At 38.6% G+C, this 16,503-nt stretch overlaps 1 protein-coding gene across 3 annotated transcripts in view; it reads right to left on the minus strand.

The window, feature by feature from the left end:
• The window catches only part of ate1 (arginyltransferase 1), a 128,565-nt gene that overhangs the window by 82,793 nt on the left and 29,269 nt on the right, over positions 1–16,503 (minus strand). For all 3 annotated transcript variants that reach the window (XM_003218608.4, XM_062976021.1, XM_008106773.3), the window contains one exon: positions 9,781–9,813. In XM_003218608.4, the coding sequence (XP_003218656.3) occupies positions 9,781–9,813 (33 nt within the window). The remainder of the gene's footprint in view (positions 1–9,780; positions 9,814–16,503) is intronic.

Consider the following 16,503-nt stretch of genomic DNA (forward strand, 5'->3'; position numbering starts at 1 on the left):
AGTGGAAAAGGGGAGAAATCACCAAAGAAGAATTCAAACGTATAGCCAACACCTGTAGGGAAAAGGTTCGCAAGGCTAAAGCGCAAAATGAGCTCAGGCTTGCCAGGGACATAAAAAACAACAAAAAAGGCTTTTTTGCTTACGTTGGTAGAAAAAGGAAGAAAAAGGAGGCGATAGGGCCATTGCAAGGAGAAAATGGGGTGATGGCGACAGGGGACAGGGAAAAGGCAGAACTACTTAATGCCTTCTTTGCCTCGGTCTTCTCAGAAAAAGAAAGCCATCTTCAACCTCAGCAACACGGAATGGACGAAGGATTGGGGGAAATCCAACCCCAAATAGGGAAACAAGTTGTCCAGGAACACTTGGCCTCTCTAAACGAATTCAAGTCCCCAGGGCCAGATCAGCTACACCCAAGAGTACTGAAGGAACTAGCGGAAGTTATTTCAGAACCACTGGCAATTATCTTCGAGAGTTCTTGGAGAACGGGAGAAGTCCCAGCAGATTGGAGGAGGGCGAATGTGGTCCCTATCTTCAAGAAGGGAAAAAAGAACAACCCAAACAATTACCGTCCGGTCAGCCTCACATCAATACCAGGCAAAATTCTCGAAAAGATCATTAAGGAAGTGGTCTGCGAACACTTAGAAACAAATGCGGTCATTGCTAATAGTCAACACGGATTTACCAAAAACAAGTCATGCCAGACTAATCTGATCTCTTTTTTCGATAGAGTTACGAGTTGGGTCGATACAGGGAATGCTGTGGATGTAGCGTACCTGGATTTCAGTAAGGCCTTCGACAAAGTCCCCCACGACCTTCTGGCAAACAAACTAGTAAAATGTGGGCTAGACAAAACTACGGTTAGGTGGATCTGTAATTGGCTAAGCGAACGAACCCAAAGGGTGCTCACCAATGCGTCGTCTTCATCATGGAAAGAAGTGACAAGTGGAGTGCCGCAGGGCTCCGTCCTGGGCCCGGTTCTGTTCAACATCTTTATTAACGACTTAGACGAAGGGTTAGAAGGCACGATCATCAAGTTTGCAGACGACACAAAACTGGGAGGGATAGCTAACACTCCAGAAGACAGGAGCAGAATTCAAAACGATCTTGACAGACTAGAGAGATGGGCCGAAACTAACAAAATGAAGTTCAATAGGGACAAATGCAAGATACTTCACTTCGGCAGAAAAAATGGAAATCAAAGATACAGAATGGGGGACGCCTGGCTTGACAGCAGTGTGTGCGAAAAAGACCTTGGAGTCCTTGTGGACAACAAGTTAAACATGAGCCAACAATGTGATGCGGCTGCTAAAAAAGCCAATGGGATTCTGGCCTGCATCAATAGGGGAATAGCGTCTAGATCCAGGGAAGTTATGCTCCCCCTCTATTCTGCCTTGGTCAGACCACACCTGGAATACTGTGTCCAATTTTGGGCACCACAGTTGAAGGGAGATGTTGACAAGCTGGAAAGCGTCCAGAGGAGGGCGACTAAAATGATTAAGGGTCTGGAGAACAAGCCCTATGAGGAGCGGCTTAAAGAGCTGGGCATGTTTAGCCTGCAGAAGAGAAGGCTGAGAGGAGACATGATAGCCATGTACAAATATGTGAAGGGAAGTCATAGGGAAGAGGGAGCAAGCTTGTTTTCTGCTGCCTTGCAGACTAGGACACGGAACAATGGCTTCAAACTACAGGAAAGGAGATTCCACCTGAACATCAGGAAGAACTTCCTCACTGTGAGAGCTGTTCGACAGTGGAACTCTCTCCCCGGGGCTGTGGTGGAGGCTCCTTCCTTGGAGGCTTTTAAGCAGAGGCTGGATGGCCATCTGTCGGGGGTGCTTTGAATGCGATTTCCTGCTTCTTAGCAGGGGGTTGGACTAGATGGCCCATGTGGTCTCTTCCAACTCTACTATTCTATGATTCTATGATTCTATGATTCTACTGCCAAGCAATAACTCCAGAGTATTCCTCCATTTTCAAAGTCTCTGAGAGAGACGAAGCCACAGCGCTCTCGAAAGATGAGCAAAGGTTTTCGGACATTATGAATGCTCAAGTCTCACGAAGTGCAGAGGTGAAAGCCTGCAAATCAACCACAGAAATCAAGATGGGCCAAAGATCTTGCCTGGAACCACACCGTTTTGAACGTTTTTCGGAGTGGCACAGTCTTCTTAGAGCAGTTGCTAGGCTTATACATCGCTTAGTCTGCAAAGATAGTCAGCCTTTGCAAGTTCAGGACATGTTGAAGGCTAAGGGAGTAATATTCAGGTCAGTTCAGAGGCATGAGTTTAGTCTAGAAATAGCCAGGTTAGAACAAGGGCTTGACACCCCCAGTCGGAGTTTCTTGCGTGAGTTAAACCCATTTCTAGGCAAGGAGGGTATTTTGAGAGTTGGAGGAAGGTTAGCCAAAGCTAAACTCAAGGCGTGCATAAAAACCCCCATCATCATACCCCCTAATAGTCACACTGCATTGCTGCTCGTTCGGCATCACCATGAAAGGATCCATCATCAGGGTAGAACTCTGACTGAGGCGACCCTTAGAAATGAAGGCCTGTGGGTGGTAAATGCTAAAAGTTTGGTCAGCAGTGTTATTTTTAAGTGTGTCAAATGTCGGCGACTCAGACGTAACTGTCAAAGTCAGTTAATGGCAGAACTACCTCAGGATAGGACTTTGACAGACCCACCCCTTTCCCATGTGGGAATCGATGTGTTTGGTCCTTGGGAGGTTGTCACTAGGAAAACCAGGGGTGGTGTTGTAAATAACAAAAGATGTGCGGTTTTGTTTACTTGTTTGTCAGTACGAGCTGTCCATATAGAAGTCATAGAAGGGATGGACACTTCATCATTTTTAAATGCATTGAAAAGGTTCATAGCCCTCAGAGGGCCAATTAAGTCAATTCGATCGGACTGTGGCACCAATTTTGCATGTGCAGACCTTAGCCAACCACTTCTGGAAGAGGTGGAAGGCCGAATACTTAAGCCAGCTTCCAACCAGAAGACTCTGGCAAACCCCAGAGGACAATTTCAAGGTGGGAAACCTTGTGTTGCTAAAGGACAAAGACTTGCCCCGCTATGCCTGGCCTATGGGCATTACACTAAAGACCTTTCCTTGCCCTGACGGTAAGGTTAGAAAAGTTCAGGTAAAGACTCATAGTAAGGACAAAATGTCTGTCCTGGACAGACCAACCAGCAATCTCGTGTTGCTTGTCCAAAGTGTGTAAGTTTTATACTGTTTTATTGTTGTGTATACAAAGGTGTTTGTATGTTTTTGATTGGTAAATTCCCACATCCTGGGAATTTAGCGGGGAGTGTTCCGTCCCCCAGGACGATGGTTTGCCTTACCTATTGGTCGTTTGTTTGTTTTCCCTCCTTTACATTTTGTTTGAGCCTCTGGCTGCAAAAGCCTAGGAAAAGTGGCTTGGAATCTGCAAGAGCTGGCTGCAGTTTTCTTTGCAGTGATTGGTCAAAGAGTGCAACATCTTAGGACCGCCCTTTTTACCAGGGTCTAGTCTCCATTTTAGAGTTTCATTCTGGCTATAGTCTTCCAACGTGCTGGAGCTGTGCAAAGCTAACTGGGACAAATCATCCTCAAAACCAGGCCAATCTAAGCCTATCCAAATTAGATAAGTATTGAATTATATTGATCTGGAATAGGAAATCTAGTTAGAGGAGCAAAGTTATTCCATCGCTTCTAGAACTAATCTTTGCTGTAAAGATAGGGAAGGAAAGAGTTTCTCCTTCTAATATAGGCAGCGTGATTAGGGTATAGTGGTTTTATAATCACTTTTGCCTTCTGGAACCAGGGATAATTCTGCAACTAAAACCTATGGAAATTTGTTTCATTTTCTGCAACTTTAAGATCTGTGCCAGGTTTACAACCTTGTATGAATAAACATCCTTTTTTGAAGTTATCCAGACTCAGTCGTTCAATATCTATAGGACAGCTTATAGGGATTTGCAGTTCGCCCGGATAAAGGACAGCACGTTTCAGTTTTATAGTTTTTTATTGTCCGGCGGACGGCACACTGCGCCTTCTTCTTTATAATGATATTTAATCCTTTTTTAGAAATATGGAAATCACTGTGGCAAAGAATTTAGATTTCCATAACTCAGTTTAATTCAAATTAGAGATAAAAATGGAATCTGGGATTATCATGAAAATATGTCCCCACTGTTTCTGAAAAACAGTGTACATCTGGGCATTTCTCAAGAACATATTTTGTTTTACTAATCACTGAATCAAAGCCATTAGGATGAATAAGATGCATGTGGATATAAGATATGTAATCAATTATAACACCAGCATAAACAAATTAAACATCTGACTATAATTAAATGACATTTATTTTCAAAACATTTTTATTCTCCTGCAACTTTTGACATTTATTCAAATAAATGTTTGTCTCTTGGGTAGGAGATGCCAGATCTGCATGGTCCCCCATCTCCGGCCATGCTCGCTCCTGCCTCTCACACAAAGATTTGATAGACATACTGCATATACTGAGCATATCTAGAATAGGTTATATGACATCTACAGCAGTGGTTCCGAAACCTTTTCGGTCATGGAACTCTTCAGGAAGACTTGTCCTGCCTGCAGAACCCGAACTCTGTTCCTGATTTTATTGTGGAACTTTTAACACGGTCCCTACACAGAAAGGTCGTTCTTCCTTAATCTACTCCTATTGGCTGGGTGTTTTGTACAATGTAGTCGGTTTGAAAATAAAAGAGATGCAAATTTTGTTTTTAAAGGAGAGATACAATGAATTTCAATAAGATCTTCACACTCTTGCACAGGCTTTTAAAAAATATTTTGAAAAAGATTTTAAATATTTGTTGCGGAATCCTAAATCAAAACATTTTAAAGAAAATTAATGACAAACATTTCTTCTAGAGGATACAACAACACATCTCTCTGTCCGAAGTGTTGTGTGAAACATGCTGTATGGAGAAACCAGGCAGAAAACGTAACTCCAGCAACATCTATCGGTAGGAGAAGCAGCACTACTTGTCAACTTCTAGAGTTCACTTGCAAAATTTAAATTCCTATAACTAAGTCTTGTCTTATTTTTTTATACATGATATAGGCCATTCTCAGACTGACCTCTCTTGCATTACTATATTCTAGATCAATCCAATAAGAATAAATCATAGAAGGCACTTCGGACACCCATCAGAACAACTTCTGTGATTCATCTAAGTCTTAACTCAGTTTCGTGATTCTGGACCTATAATTATGAATTCAAAAGACATCCAGACTCATCACAAAAGCTTTAATTGTTTCTCTTTGAAATTATTTATGGTGTAAATGGTAAACTACATTTGCACATAACAGATGGAGTTCGTTTTAAGATGGGGAATTCCAAAAATCCTGACGGCCTCGGATATACAACCCTTTTTATTTTGCTGCATTTAATTCAAAACATGTGCAAGCGGTGCCACACAAAATTCAAGTCCAGATTCAAAATGTCAACAAAAGACATCCCAGGGAAAAAGAAAGGCACCAACCTTACAGAGGAGTGTATGTAAGCATCCGTAAAGCCATACAAAACAAGGAAAATAATGGAAATCTATTGCCTCACTTGACGAGGTGATAAAAGCTCTTTACCTATTAAGTCTAACGATCCCGATTAGCCTTCATAGCCTTTGGGTTGCTGGAATGTAAAAGTAGTGGGGGTAGGCTGGGCACAGAAAAAGCAACAAACCCTCAACACATGGCTTCATTCAAACCTCAACATATCAAATTACTGGTGCAATTACTATAACCTGACAATTTCATTACACTCATGTGGTAGTTAACTCTTTAAGACCTACAACAAACAAAGTCCTCTTAGCCATTAGAAATGAAGTAATCTGAAGCCTTGACCCTAAAACCGGCCCTTACTCTGTAGCAAAACACCCTGCTGAAAAACCTACGGCTTCTTTAAGATTTGAAATAAGAAAGAAAAAGAAGAAGAGGAATGGAGGGGAGGGGAGGTGAAGGTTTGAAAGTATAAAACATCTCTTAAACACTTCAGATTGGAAGGCACATGCTCTTCCTCAATAACTGCACATTTATTATTGGCAAAATTGAGACAACATCCAACGGATCTGCTTAATCTTTTCCGCCCAAATTTCCAAAGTATTTTTTGTTAAATTATACTACATCCATTTAAGTGAAGTCTTCTTTGCCACGAAACGGCACCAAGAGTGCAATGGTAAAACTTACAAAATAGCAGTGCCATTTGAATGCATTTAAAGGACTGACCTAGAGGCAGAGGCTCCTGTATGTTTTGGGGGGACTAGAAAAGATGTTCAAACATACAAGTGAGATATATACGTCTTCCTGTGTGTATGTATTCCTGTTTTTCTACTGTTGTATACATACATAAGCTGCCCTCTGTCAGATATTACAAACAGCATTCTATATTATAGAATTGGAATCCCTGAATATCAGTAAGAACTAACCAGCCATTCTTGGATGAAACTAGAGGAAGGAAACATATCAGGAAACTGCCTCATAAATCCAATTTTGAAGGGGTTTCAAATGCTCATGTTATAGCTAATTAAGGAGATCACACAAACTAAATTTGATCAAGAAGCTAAACAATGATTCAAGAAGAAAAAGTTTTGGAATGAAGGAAGGAATGCATTTCAGAAGACCCTGATGCCAGGCACTGGGGTGATTTAAAAGATATCAATTTGCAGTTTCAAGTGGATGTTTTTTTCAAAGAAAGTGAAGCGATCCTTACTGCATTTCAACCTTTAATCCACTAAGCTTTTAAACTTTTCTGATGAACCATTAATCGTTTTAAAGTGGTAACACATGTCAGGAAAGGGCAACAATAAGTCTGTTTATTGGACGTATATTTATCAGGCTTCTGGCTGTTACAACAGATTCACTGTTCTAAGTTCACTGCATATGTACAGTTGGTTCTCTGAATCCATGGATTCTGCATCCATGGATTAAACCATCCATGGCTTGAGAATATTCCAAAGAAGAAATCCAAAAAGCAAACCTTGATTTTATATGTTATATAAGAGACCTTTTTACTACACCATTATATATAATGGGACAAGCATTCATGGATTTTGGCAACCAGGGGATCTTGGAACCAAACCCCAGTGCATAATGAAGGTCCACTATAAATGCAAAAGCTACTAACTTGCTTGATTTTGATGTTGAGCTAATGTATCACTTATGCCCACACTACTGACTGAATATGACACTGGTCAACTATGTACTACTGATTTTATGTCACTACTAGCTGTACCCGGCCATGTGTTGCTGTGGCTATGTGTAGTTTAATGCTAATGAAGGAAAAAAGTAAGAGCTGGGGTCTGATAAATGAAATTTTTCCTCCCTTCCTTCTCTACCTTTTTCTTCCTTCTTTCCATCTTTGTTTCCATCCCCCTTCCCTCTTTCCCTCCCTCCCTTCTTCTTTCCTTCCTTCCCTACCTCTTTCTTTCCTTCCCTCTTTTTCTTTTAGCTTTTTGGGGTTTTTAAGTCCTTTCCGCTTTATTTTTGTGTGTTTTTGTGAGTGATGGTCACTTGTTTGATTGATAGTTGTATTGTGTCCGAATTTCGTGTCTTTTCGTCCAGTGGTTTTTGAGTTATGTTTCTCTCACAAATGAACATTATATTTTTATATATAAAGATGGATAAGATGAAGTATCTCAGTAAGATGTGTGTCACAAAAACAAAGATCTGAGCACGCATAGAAAACTCCCATGTGTGCAACTCCCCCAATCCAGAAGGAAAAAGAGAAAAAGAGAGCGAAAGAAAGGAAGGAGAAGAGGCGACTATGGCTGACCTCCTCCTACTCCTTTGTGCGCCCGGCTGCAAGTTAACCAGGTCTGACTGCCTTTCTGTGCCCCCTCCCCATCTTTCTCTCCTTCCCTCCTCCTCATTCACTGAACTGCGGCCTCTCTCTCCCTCCGATAAGGAAAAGAGGGGATGGGAGGAAGGGAGGGAGGGGGTGAGCCTTGGGGGAAGTGGAGCCCCTCCAGCCAAGAGGCAGCCTCAGCCTCGCCTCCGCCTCCACCGCCCACTCCCAGTTCTGATTCTGTTGCTGTTACTTCCTCCGGCAAGAGACTTCTATGATACAGGTATAAAAAAAACTCATCCAACGGATGACAAAATGTATTGAACTGAATAGTGATTATGTGGAAAAATAATGTTAATACCTATGCTATAATCCATGTAAGTTTTATTAAAATATATTCATTCTTTGTATTTTAAGAAAACCTTGTAACCTTACTTTCCGGATATCCCTTGTACTTAACCATGAAAATCCACTGGCTGGTCTTAGGCAAGTCGCATCTCTCAACTTCAGAGGAAAGCCACTTTAATTACTGATAGGATGGGTCTTTAGAAACAGTAGGATAAAACTACTATTTTGTATGAATATTTGCATATCCAGATATCAAACATGCTGTCCAGTTGAAAAGCTACTCCTGAGCACAAGAGTGGATATGGAAATGAGCTTATTAAAAGATTTACAACAAAACTTTGGTGTGGTATTTGCAGATATGATAGTGATTTGATCATTACATTGATATTCAATCTTTCCTCCAAAGATTTCAAAGTGGTGAACACAGTCCTTCAGCAAAGTGTACAAGGCAGAAAGATAATGATTGACCCTAGATCATCTATTTTTTTTGACTTGATTTAGAATCCATGGATAAGGGGGCCATACTGTACTTAAGTTACTTCCTACTGTTTTACATTCAAAATTAGTATTATTTTAATGTCACCCTGGGTATGATAGAATTAATGATAGAATTAATGCAGCTTTAAATCCCATGACTCAATGCTGTGGAAGTTGAAGTTTGGTAAGGCAACAGATAACCAGATAAAGACTGTGTGAACCTATAACTCCCATGATTCCACAGTACTGAGTGATGGCAATTAACGTGGTGCATTAATTTTGCAGTATAGGTGCAACCCCTGATATCCCAAGACATAGGCACAATGTGAACATTTGAATAAATGAAATAATAAATATAATTACTTGCATTGGATTCAGCTTTGAGAAAAGTAGCATTTTCATATCTCTCGAAATTTGTGGAAAAAAATGTAAACTTCCCTGTTAATATTTGTACATTTGCAAGACTTACAGGGAATATCCAATTACACACAACACAACTCATGTTTTAAGCTTTGAATGGTCAAGAGGTGCATAACTAAGAATGTCCAGAAGCATATTAGTCACTAGGGGGAAAATGGAGAAACTGTGCAATTGCATAACTTAGGAAAATACTTTTAAAACTGCACTTATTTCATTTCATGAAGAAAGTAGAGTCTCCGTACTTTGATGCACAACAAGGATGGGGAGAATATGAAGTTTGGGTTTGGGAGAAAGTCAATAGACAGGTTTCCACAACCTTATTCATGCCCATCTATGGTATTATGTGTTAATTCCTTGTACAACAAGTAGGTAACAGTAGAAACTAAGCAAATTATAAATTAGTTTCACAAATTAATACACTTAAAATAAAGTATAAACTGACACAACTTTAACTTGTTTTGAAAGTTGTCGCTTTCTAGAGTCTAAAGGGTATGGTATGGGGGGGAGAGATAACCAGCTGTTAAGTGCAAAGAAAAACATACAGCAAAGTCAGTACTGTGAAATTCCCTTTTTCGAACTTGCCAATAAAACTGTATGCAAAACTTAAAAAAACTCATAGAGAACAGAAGCAAATACAGCAAAATTAGATTTTGTGATGAGAAATGTAATTGGGCACACAAGATGCAAAGCATAATTTGAATAAAGGCAATGCGGTTATTTAGAACGAAAGATGATTTCATACCTCAAGTGGAGAATCACAGAGGAACCGTGTAAACTGTATTAGGTATATTTATTAGACATCCGTGTCACCAAGGATACATGTTCAGCGTGCAGCAAAACATAAACAAAACAGAGAGAAAAACAAGTAAGTAAATCTTATCTTAAATGTATTATTACAGTGTATTATTTACTGGAATGCAAACTGTGCCTCATTTAACCATGGATTAAATCTGCAAATCATTTCAAAGTTGTCTCGTTATGAGCCACAGTCATCTTTGGAAATAACAAATGCAGCAACTGCAATGCTAAATTGCCTTCCAGTTTGACTCAAGTAGAAATAGTAAGTTCAGCTTTTGGAAATTTATTTTTGGTGCTGTACTATACATCAGACTGCTTTACAATGAAAGCCATAAATTTTGGTGCTAAGAAAGTTAAATAATCCTGTCAGCAGAGTAGTCAGGTTTTGAACTGGTCTTCAGAGACTTGAAGGAGGAGATTAGAAGACATCGGCTTGGTCTAATGAAACAGCTGTGTCAGCAGGGAATCTAAATGGCAGACCTGTTGAATCTGACACAAGGTCCCCAGTTATGTCAATGTTAAAAACTTCTGCCTTCCATGCTCACTTCAGTGTGGATTTCCTTTCAAACCCTAGGTCAGCGTTTCTCAAACTGCTCCTCCAGATGTTTTAGACTTCAGCTCCCACAATTCCTAATAGCTGGTAAACTGGCTGGGATTTCTAGGAGCTGAAGTCCAAAACATCTGGAGGACCAGAGTTTGAGAAACACTGCCTAGACTATCAGAAACTTCCCAAAATACAGGGAAGGATTCTGGTAGGTGAACAGTATTCTTCATAGGAGACTTGGTTCTGGCTCAGTAAGTAAATATATGTGCGACTAAGTGGACACCTCTGTATCCACTACATAGATGATGTATTTTGGGAAGCAGGCATTACACTATTTGAATCATGCCAATCTGATCCATGGAAGAGTTACTTGGAGGGTACATGATCAGGTTAGTCCAGGTCTCAATTGCCTACTTTTAATATCTTCTTTTGCGGGAATTGTCTTCCATATTGATTTTGTCTTCCAGTGGCTGGTAAACATTAATTAAAACATTAAAATATTAATTTCTAACACATTTTAAACTATCTTTCCCTGTAAGTTGCTTTGATGAGTTAAAGCTGGGAAAGGTTCCTTTTTGGGGGGGTGGAATTTGAAGAATATCCTAGCCATTATAGCTGCGGTATGCATGCTAGTTTGGGTTTGTAGATACTGTATCCAAAAAGTAACTTTTTTGAGTTCTGGTTAGGATTCTGATCAATTATAGTTAGCTAATGTTATGTTTCATTTTATTTATAAAGGTACTGAAACACCAGCTCAGTGCACCTGTCAAGCAGTTCACATCTCAAATAAGGTCAACTGTGAAGACAATAAAAATAGTTAACCAAATTCCAGTTTCTAATTAAATATACTGATTTAAGAACCAAATAAGACATTTAAAGGAATAGGTCTAAGAAAGTTACTGTTTAAATGGCTGTACTAGGGTATTGCTGATCTTAAAAAAAACTATGAATACAATCACATGGCTGGTTCAACTGCACAGCTTGTGACAAAATTACATATACAGGTTGTCCATTGGATATTCCAATGTGCCTTTGAATGATTATGGTTTGTCTCCTGACTAGGTTTGCCCAGCTCTATTTATTGTTTTTTTTTTTCCAGCACTTTATTCCCTGCCCTGGCACTATAGTCTGCGTTTTTACACAAGCCCCCACCTTGCCCTCTCAAATGTTGAATATGCCCTCCTTTTCCAGCTACTGGTTAGTTGATGTTGGTTGATGTAATTTTATTATGCTTTTATTTTTCTGATTTTAATTGTTTTAATTATGTTGTTGATCTGTTTATGTTTTTAATTGTGTTTGCTTTGTAATCCTGTTTATGTTGGGCTTCGTCCCCATGTAAGCCACCCTTCAAGAGATTGTGGCAGGATATAAGAATAAAGTCTTTATTGTTGTTATTATTATTATTATTATTATTATTATTATTATTATTATTATTATATTATTAATAATCCCTTATCTGGAAATCTGAAACACCCCAAAATCAGAAATTGTCCACATGGGTGGCTGAGATAGTGATATCTTTGCTTTCTGATGCTTCGGTACACACAACCTTTTTTCATGCACAAAGTTATTAAATATTGTACATAAATTATGTGTAGTACGTGTATATGAAACTTTAATGAATGTCATGTTTAGATGTGGGTCCCATTTATAAGCTAACTCATTAGGCACATATATGCAAATACAAGTGTATTATAAAAGAAAAGAAAATCATTACCCCAGTTATCACATTAAAGGTAATATCAAGCACAGCTGAAATGAGAAGCAGTTCTATTCAGTGCAAGCCATCTGAAATCACTTTTAAAAAATAAGTGGGATAGGATTCAATGTACGAAGTGCCATAAATAATTTTAGAAAAACCTGCAAGAAAGCAGCATTCAAGGATGCTAAATGAAATACACTGTAGACATTGGGATAGGATCTTAAAACAGGTACTTCTCTGCCCAAAGAGTTACATGTCCTTCCTCACCATTTCCCATCAATCCGTCCTGCTGACTACATGTTCTCCAGCCCACACCTGTAGTACTAATAATATACTAGACAGTATTCTCCCACCTTTTACCTTATAATAATAGCAAATCTTTCCAAGAAAGCTCCATGATCTTAGAGCCGTCATAACTTCCAACTTGAGGATACAAAGGAACAGCAACAACAAACAAGTCTGAGACAAACTGGTCCACAGTTTGTACATGCACCAGGTCAGAGTATACCTTTGGTTCAGAAGACCAAGGTATATGACAAGACATTATTTCCTTATATTTTTAAGCTTCTCTCTGTTTTCCTCTGTGATTCTACACTATGGCTCAGTTCAGATATAATACTGCTTAAAATCTTTGTCCCACAGGTGAGCTGACTGAATTCATGGGCAAATTATAATTTTAATAAGATGTGAGGAAACTTCTTTATTTGTGGCTCACTTCCAGCTCTTTTGGTAAATTTGAACCAATAAAGCAATAAGCATTAGAAGCACTGCACCAAAATTTCTAAAACGTAAGTTGAATATGCATCACTCCCACATTACATTCTTTGTTCGCCATTTTATTCCATTACCATGAATGATGATGCCACAACAAGTTTTTCAGTCTTAAAGGTGCCATAAGGTATTATGCTATTTTATTTCCCCCCAATATATCACATTGTTAAAGCTGTTAGGATATTTATAAAACACGTCACTCTTCCATTATAGTAACGCAATATGATTAAAATAAGTATCTTGGGGAAAACCATTGTACAATTGTATCATCTGATTTGGTTTGGGGATTGGTTCTTATGTAGCATGCCTTGAGCTGAAAGGGAACTCTAATTAACCTACAAAGAGTTGGTAAATATTTAGACAAGCCCTTTGACAATTAAAAAAGGAGACTTCCATAAGCCTAAGCTGTCACTGAAGACAAGGGAATGTCTATAGTTGGTGTTTTCAGCATTTCACAAGCGAAGTATTCAGAAGCCTGGATAATCTGCTGCCTTAAGACAGAGGCATGAGAAAATTGTTGGTTTCATTATCTAATTATAACCCTGAATCTGAGAGTAGTAATGTAGATTCCAAAGAATCAAGATCTAAGATATGGAACTGTTCCTAAGCATCAGTACTGCTGTGCTTGCTGTTCAGATTTCTAAACTTTTTAAAAAATGACACTGGAAGAAATGTAGCATACATTTGAATCTGAAAAGATATTTCTAGAATACCAGATCTACCTTTAATTGATCAGTAAATGCCAAAAAGATGTCCTAAACATTTTCTCACTTTCAAGACATTGTTTTAAAGTTTGTATGTGGTTTAGACTTGTGGCTACTGCTTTATTACAAAAAAGTCAATACTCTAGAGCAGTGTGGCCCAACCCGCGGCCTGCAGGCTGCATGCGGCCTACCAATTCATTTTTGTTGGCCTTTGCCCTTCTTACTGGAAAAATATTTTAATTATGTAATTTAATATTAATATTTTATTATGTAATTTAATATTAATTATGTAATTCATTTTCTTTCTGGAATGACTCTGACCCTCACATTCCTATACTAAAGTTTGATTGGCCCTCGGGTAACGAAAGGTTGGACCACACTGCTCTAGAGAAAGATGAATGTTGAGTATCCCTTATCCAAAACGGTTGGGAACAGAAGTGTTCCACACTTTGGATTTTAGGGTCTTTGCATATTCATAATGAGATGCAATCTTACGTACCCATCGTCAAGACACTACACTTGGAAGGCCATCATACTCGGACAACGAGGGATCGCCTAAATAAGTAATGTCTTGGAGATTGCATCGAAATCTAAACATAAAATTGTTTTATGTTTTGTATACACCCTGTAGACATAGTGTGGAGTTAATTTTATTCATGAGACTGAATTGGCTACTTTGAATTTTTAATAACTTGGTGTATACTGAACCATCAGAAAGCAAAGGTGTTCCGACCTCATCCACCTATGTGGATAATTTTAGATTTTGGAGTATTTCCAATTCCAGAATTCCAGATAAGGGATGTTCAACTTTTAGTGCTGCTCCAAGATGTTTCCAATATAGAACAGACAAGGCATAAGCTTTTAAAAAGAAGGTAATTTAACATTGTGCAGCCTTCTAGATACTTCAGAACTATTCTTCTTAGCAGTTTGAGCTACCAGAGCCAATGATGACAGTACTGGGAGCTGCAGTCCAACAACTTATGAATGGCTGCACAATTCCCACTCCTGTGCCAAAGATTAATCCAACTGAAATGTTTTAACTCATATTTTAGAATTAGTTCAGCATCACAATCAAACATAGTTACGAACAGCATCACTCAATTAATTTTGCTGTTTTGACAACCTGGTTGCTTGCATGTTGAAAACAAAGAATTGGGTTGTGACAACTGCATAAGAATGAAAACTACCAAAATGACTCCACTTTGAGCTGGCAGAGCAGGCTGAAGCTATACAGCCCTACTGCTTTCCTAGTTGTTTAACTGCCCAGTCTAGACATGGAAAAGTTGTAGTAACACTCAGATCCGTTAAATTTTTCCTCTTCCAAAGTGTCTTCATGTTATTGATCATAATCATTTATTTCAGTATTTTAATTTAAAACCGTTTAGGGCAATCTCAACTAAAACGAATCGTAACTACAATTTGGTGAAATTTTCCATGTTCAGATGAAATGATTAGCTCAGTGACTTAGGAACAGAAGCAAAAGAAATCTCATTTCATCTCTCCACCTGGAAAAGATAGAAACTACTGAAATATTCCTGTAAAAATATTGTGCTGTCCATGCCAATTCAATGTTTAAGCACTGTCAGCATCACACAGAGACTGACAAATAATGACAGTATATTTTTCTGTAATTTTACGCCAAGGCTGCATTAATAAACACAGAAGTCACAGGTTGACATCTCTGCCTTACACCTTCCTTGTTTCCAGTATTATTATTATTTTTAAAAAATAACATTTAAGCAATTTGAATTAAATAAAAGTTTATTTTGCCTCCCACTACCAAACCTATGCAAGTTTCCCAAACTGATTTGCAGAAGGGATAATACACTCTTCGTATTGCATCCTTCCACTATCTGAGGGGTAAGGAAACTCAGAAAATGTATGTGCTGTTCTACTTAAGACTGTAGTAAACATCCACAGCCCTTTTAAGCACAAAGAAAGGATCGTCCCCAAAACTGAAGCATTGCCTGGAAGACCCTGACTGCTTTTCTTCTTTTGGTTGCTGTGATTATTTGGTTTTGTTGTGGTTATTTTCAATAAATCCTCCTTATGACTTGCCATGTAGGCAGGCAAATTTGTTTGCGAGTGAAGGGAAGCGCTGATGCAATATTTATACTGAACTAACATCCTAAAGGTTGCCTACCCTCTGTGTGAGAAAACAGTATTTTTGGCTTTCTGTCTCCCTAACACAGAAAAAAAATTCAAATCAATAAATATTATAAGGTCAGGGATTCTGGATTTCTTTACAATATTGAAAGATCCCCACCCTATATTTGTGAGAGAGATTTCCTGGCCAGATTGTATTTACCTGAAACTGCAGATATGATCAAACACAACTGAATGACCAGACATCTAGTTCCAGCATACCATAAGGTTGAGAACACTAGAGAACCTAGTGATTCCTACAGAGGTATACTGTATTCTCTAGAAATGTGCTAGGTCTTCCAACACAAGTATATAGTAATGTCTGGGTGCAGATAAGTGAAACCGTGGACATGGGTTCTGCCACTACAATTGTCTTATCATACTAGATTATGACAAGTACTTACTAAACCTACAAGGAAACAAACTTGTCCAGTGAGTGCGAAGCTCAACTGCAGCACACAAAGGACTGTTACATTCACAGTAAAAAGAATACTTTTCTCTTGAAAGATGAATTGACTCCTCTTCTCGTACACAAAAATTGTTCTTTACTAGGAAATAGTAGGCTCCAAATTCACAAACTGACTCCTCTTCTCATATATAATAATTGTTCTTATTTCTTTACTATGAAATCGATTCCAAAGCAGAGTAGGAATGTTAAGAAATAGACCTTTCTGAGTACAATTTTTATCTTTGTTATGTATATTGTATGTCTCATGCAACTATGTGATTTTAAATAACCTTTAGCCACTATATATGTTCCCTATAGGATCTTATTTAAAAAAAACTCTTTAAAAAAGTCTA

This window comes from Anolis carolinensis, chromosome 3 (assembly GCF_035594765.1).
Source record: "Anolis carolinensis isolate JA03-04 chromosome 3, rAnoCar3.1.pri, whole genome shotgun sequence".
In the NCBI taxonomy this organism is placed as follows: Eukaryota; Metazoa; Chordata; class Lepidosauria; order Squamata; family Dactyloidae; genus Anolis; species Anolis carolinensis.